This window comes from Seriola aureovittata, chromosome 11, assembly GCF_021018895.1.
Source record: "Seriola aureovittata isolate HTS-2021-v1 ecotype China chromosome 11, ASM2101889v1, whole genome shotgun sequence".
NCBI classification, from domain to species: Eukaryota; Metazoa; Chordata; class Actinopteri; order Carangiformes; family Carangidae; genus Seriola; species Seriola aureovittata.
Window position 1 is genome coordinate 7,761,780 of NC_079374.1, and position 5,945 is coordinate 7,767,724.

The 5,945-nt window shown below is 39.9% G+C and overlaps 1 protein-coding gene across 1 annotated transcript in view; it reads left to right on the forward strand.

Annotated features, from left to right (window-relative positions):
• Nucleotides 1-5,945, forward strand: part of cerkl (ceramide kinase-like) — a 32,869-nt gene that overhangs the window by 26,112 nt on the left and 812 nt on the right. The window contains exons 8-13 of the mRNA XM_056389797.1: nt 311-488; nt 675-740; nt 1,557-1,594; nt 1,724-1,832; nt 1,922-2,018; nt 4,854-5,050. Of these exons, the coding sequence (XP_056245772.1) occupies nt 311-488; nt 675-740; nt 1,557-1,594; nt 1,724-1,832; nt 1,922-2,018; nt 4,854-5,050 (685 nt within the window). The remainder of the gene's footprint in view (nt 1-310; nt 489-674; nt 741-1,556; nt 1,595-1,723; nt 1,833-1,921; nt 2,019-4,853; nt 5,051-5,945) is intronic.

The window sequence follows — 5,945 nt, forward strand, 5'->3', positions numbered from 1 at the left end:
GACATTTATGGATACTAACACACACACACACACACACACACACACACACACACACACACTCACACTCCTGACCTCCTTCTGTCGCCCGTATTTGGAGTGCTGCTTCTCATGAATATTAATGAGCCTCTCACCATAAGACCACTTGGCCTCCTTACAGGCTGTTCGTTGTGTGTGTGTGTGTGTGTGTGTGTGTGTGTGTGTGTGTGTGTGTGTGTGATCCTAATTTATTTCTAATTAGTATTCATTATCACAAGGATCTTTTTCAAACATCTGTATTTAACCCCCCTCCTCTCACCCCCTCACCCTACAGGTCACCTGCAGCAGGTGGACATGTGCAGCTTCTCCTCTCTCGGACAATTGGTGTGTTTTGGTTTCTCCGCCATGTTTGGCTTCGGTGGGCGCAGCTTAGCACGGGCAGAGAAGAAGAGGTGGATGCCATCATCACGACGACGAGAGTACGCTCTGGTGAAGACTCTGGCTAGACTAAGGTAACACAAATACATCCGAGTTATAAAAACCAAGTTATAAAATCCATATGTTCAGAAATCCCTCAAAGATAAAATGGTGATTTTGGCTAAATAATATAAAATTTACCTGAATTTAGATTCAAAACTAAGAAGGTTGTGGTGCTTTTTTTTTTTTATTTCTCACATTTCTTTCTCTGTCTCTCTCAGACCAGAGGACTGTCAGCTGTCTTTCCTACCAACGAAGAAGTCAACCACGAATCTGTTTGAACGTCGGTAAGAAACACAAGATAAAATGATTCTCACTGTTCTAACTTTCTAGTAAAATCCCGTCTCATAGTATTATAGTATCTTTTTGTCTCACGTGACAGTAAACTGAATATCTTAGTTGTCACTTTGGTCACTGGGATATTATAACGGGCATTTTCTACTATTCTATGACATTTTATAGACAAATCAATTAATCAAATATCGAAAGTAATTGGCAAATTAATTTATTAAAAATGTGAGCACCTTGTAAATGACCATCAAAAGGCTGACATGACTGAACCTGACCACGAACATCATTTCTAAATTTTTGTCCAAACGTGGCCCGATCCATCCGGCTCGCATCAGGCCCAGTACCTGAAGTTACCAAACCAAGTTACAACAGACCCAGAATGGTTTGACATTTTGGGAAATACACTTATTTGCTGTCTTGCTGAAAGTCAGACGAGGAGACTGATACTACTCACATGTCTGTACGGTAAATATACAGCCAGTTAGCTTAGCTTAGCATAAAGACTGGAAACAGGGGGAAACAGCTAGCCTGGCTCACTAGTTAACATATTACATCTTGTTTGTTTAATCAATACAAAAACGTCATATTTATCACACAGATATGAAGTGGTATCAGTCTTCTCATCTGACCGGTGCCAAGAAAGGGAATAAATTTATTTCCCAAAATGTCAAACAAAAACTAACAGTTTGTTTTCGGTCTGAACTCCCACTTAGCCAGTGTATTAGTGCTGTATTATACACAATACATTCACTTTTAAACCACTGATGCTGCTCTCAGTCATGTTCAAAACAAAGTTTGATCTCCTTTCTCAGAAACCAGGATCAGGACCTGGACCAGGATCCAGATTCAGGTGAGAGCGGTACTTGCCTGTCTTTGGTTGGAGACTGTTTCTGGACAAAAGATCAAAGCTGGTTCAGGTTTTGGTCGCCACCAAGCAGTCCGTCTTCATGATTCATCTTTCTTTGATTTGCTGATGCAGAGGGGGAGGAGTCCTGGACGACCAATCAGGGGCTGTATCTGAGCGTCAGCATCATGTCCATCCCCTGCCTGAGTCCACATGCTCCTCGAGGCCTGGCTCCCAACACCAGGTACACAGGTGTATGACGAGCAGTTGTGTAAAGTCACCTGTGTTGTGTGACCTTAACTATCTCCTCCTCCTCCTTCCTGTTTGTGGCAGTTTGGCAAATGGCAGCGCGGCACTGATCGCAGTGGGAAACACTTCCAGGTCAGAGTTCGTCAAACACCTGAAGAGATACAGCAGCTCCAGCGGACAGGTGAGAACAGCTGTCAATCAAACAGTCCTCTGTCTTTATGCAGTATTAAATCCACATGTGGCAGATATAATCAATAATTTTATAGTGTATAAAATGACAAAAATGACATGTGTGAAAGTTGTTGCTCAGGTGTAGTGATGAAACTACAGAGAATTATCACCTGTATCTGCAGCTCATTGTTTATCTCCGGACCACAACTCGATCACACTCACCACTTTTATAGCTTCATGTTGAGTCTCAGCAGACAGCTGTTTTCAGTGGGGGAAAACTGTACACACACACACACACACACACACACACACACACACACCACACACACACACACACACACACACACACACACACACACACACTGTACAGCAGCTTGTGAACACTGCAGAGCATTCAGCAGCTAAAGAACCAGAGTTGGTGGAGACAAAAAACTGAGCTAAAAGACACATTACATTGCTTCATGTCTGCTGGATGTTTGGATAAGCAACTGTTAAGATGGCCGATTAGAAGTTTGCCTTACGTACTTAAAAAGGCGATGAAATGTCAATGTTGCGTTCACAGCTTGTATCCACTGCCCTCAAGTGGCGAAAAACATCAGTCATTGCTGGTTTAAGCTGACGATGAGGTGATCGGCTGATCATTTCTCTGCAGAAGAGTCACCTCTCTGTTTGCCCCCGTTGAACTACAAACAGTCCACTCACGGTCATACAGTGGTGTTAAAGAGTGATGTGTCTTTCACTCACAAACTATCTTTGGCTGAATACAGACACCGTCTCCAGAGAGCAGTTAACCAGAGAACAGACAAAGTTTTCACTGAAGTAATGTTATTAGCTACAGCTGATCTAATCTGCTGTCAGGGATGTTTGTCATTTTAACCAGAGACATTTGGCTAAAAATGAGAAGCTACTACTTGTATATTTTCCATTCCTCTTTGCAAATAAACAGTGAGGAGACTTCAAAGGTTTGATAAGAGAGTTGTTAGTATCATCGCTTTAGGAATCAGCCTACCGGGAACTGGATCCAAAATGGAGCCATTATCTGATCTCATCCCTAATGTGTCTCAGTACATTTACTCAAGCACCGTAAAAATACTCTTAGTACTGTACTGTGAGTACAATTTTAAGGTACTTGTACTTGAGAGTTTCTATTTTCTGCTACTCCTACTATTCTATAACAAATATTTCATCTTTTACTCCACTAGATTTTTCTGATCTTAGTTTTCTAGTTACTTTGCAGATTCAGATTTATAATACAAAATGTAATCAACAAATAAATGATGATGTATGATTACATGTTAAGATAAGACTTTATTGATCCCTGGAGGGAATTTGACACATATAGCCACACCTTCAACAGCGAACTTAACAGAAAGACCTGAGTACTTCTTTCACCACTGCTCACTCTCGACCTCGCTGTCCTCAAACCAGTTAATGAATAGATTAGCCTGGTTCAGCGTGGCCTGGCCCGGCCCGGCCCGGCAGACCACACACTAACCCACTTACTAAATATACTGACAGTGCGGTAACAGTGAGTAAACAGGCTGTTTAGTAAACAGGCTGTTTACCCACTGACCTACATTTGGACGGACAGCTCATTGTCAAACATGACAAGACATGGCATCCTGGTGGAGCAGGAGCCGTGTAACAATGACCCACTGTGGACGCTGAACCTCACCTGAGTCAGTCTTGCCCGGTGAGGGCTGTGTGACCAGAATTTATAGCAGTGTGATCTGAAAACCAGACTTGGACACATCTTTGTTTATATTTAATTTAAGTATGTATTTTCCAAAGTCACTGGCTTTTTAGTCCAAAAAATCCTGTTTGTGTTTCTGTGCCGAGCTGCGGTGTTCCTATTGACACCTGGTTATTACAGAGGTGGAGGAAGTATTCAGACCCTTTAAATAACAGTATTATTACCTCTGTGTAAAAATACTCAACATTGGAAATGTTACTTAAAAGTCTGCAAGTATCTGTAAATATCATGAGATTAATGTTAAACAGAATTTTCCTCCTGGAGTTGGATGAGATCTCATTTTTAACTATTTTATATAAAGATTTAACTAGTGGTCTTTTTAATACGCTGGTTATTTCAATCCATTCGTTTCTTTTGTAAAACATGATAAAATGGCAAGAAATGCCCTTTAAAATTTATCAGCGAAGTTCTGTATGTCTTGTAAATAAGCTGCAGATCATCATATTAGAGAAACTGAAACCACGTAAAGAAACAATTAATCACTGGCTATTTTTGTTTTTGATAAATGCAATCAATTAATCAGTTACTCATTTAAGCTCAAATTTGAGATACTTCTCAGTGTTTTTTTGCAGTGCATCATATTTAAAAGATCTTGAAATGTTTTGTCCTAATAAAGTACCTAATGTTATCAAATTAATGTAGTGGAGTACAATATATAGAATACATACTCAGGGATACACTAGAGTAGAAGTAGAAAGTGCCATTAAATGGAAATTCTCAGGAAACACAGGCAAATGCGGAAAAACTCGACTTTTGTCATGAGACAGACTTGAAAAACTGTCCATCCATCTTTTCAGCTTTGTTTTAAGAAAACACAGTTGGTCTGTCTGTCAGTCTTTGCTGCCCCCTGTTGGAGTTTCACGATGTAAGAGTCGGGACAACAGGACAGTTAAACAGGAAGGAACCCAGTCACTGCTGCAGATTAACAAGCTGCTTAACAAGGATTTTAACAAGCTTTTCTGACCTCCTCGGCTGACCTTTGACACACACACACACACACACACACACACACACACACACACACACACACACACACACACACACACACTCCTGTCTGTTTGTCTTTCTGACTGTCTGATTGTCCATCCGCAGTTCAGCTTCTCTTTCGTGGAAACGCACGCCGTGTCAGCAGTGAGGATCCGCCCCCGTTCAGTGATTGGCTTATCGGAGGAGGAGAGCGAGGAGGAAGGCGACTCCAAAACAAAACCCATCATCCAATCAGAGGGAGCCGCCTTCCCCTGGAATATCGACGGAGAGCTGGTGGAGATTGCTAACGAAGTGCTCATCAGGTACGATGATTGTTTACTCCTGAAAGAAAATAAATCTTATAATAATCATAAGTATCATATATAACAGTGTATTATTGTACCGAGTGAAACATGGCTGCAACTGATGATTAACTTAATTATTGATTAATATGCCAGCTATTTTCTTGATACATTGATTGATTGATTGATGTTAGAACTTAGTGAAAAATACCTGTTACAATTCCAAAAATGCAAAAGGGAAAATCAAATGCTACATCGAAAAGCAAAACCAACAGGGAAAAGTCATGAAGAATAATGGGCTGAAAATTACATTATAGAAAAATAGATTTAAAAAAATTAAATATATAAAAACATACAAAAATTTAAATATATGAATATACAGAAATGTATAAAAAAATAAATGTGAAAATAAATTTAATGAATATAATTTGGTCATTTGACTTTACATTCCCACATTAATTTTCTTATCCTTTAACAGATTCTTTTTTCTTTCTTTTGTATGGCACTCCTATGACTCCATACTAAACCAGTTCCCTTACACAATAAACAGCAGCTTGTCACTGTCCCGGTTATTGAGACCAAATTTGTGAACAGCCCATAAAAGTCAGGACATCTTGACTTCTGCTTCTTCTATTTTAGCCTAAAATAAACCTGTTTCTTCCAACTTTGCGGATGTGCAAAACTAAATCACTGGAGTACGCCTTTAAAAAAATGTTTGCATTAACACTTTCCCTGTTATAGAAGTTTTCTTTCATGTCATTTTCAATGCACTGAGCGCCACGCCTGTTACATTATCTTAAATTTTTATCTCATTATGTCACATTATATTGAAAAGCAGACTGACAATATCAGGACTTACACTGCACCTGTATCTAATGTGTGTGTGTGTGTGTGTGTGTGCTCATGTTGCGTTCAG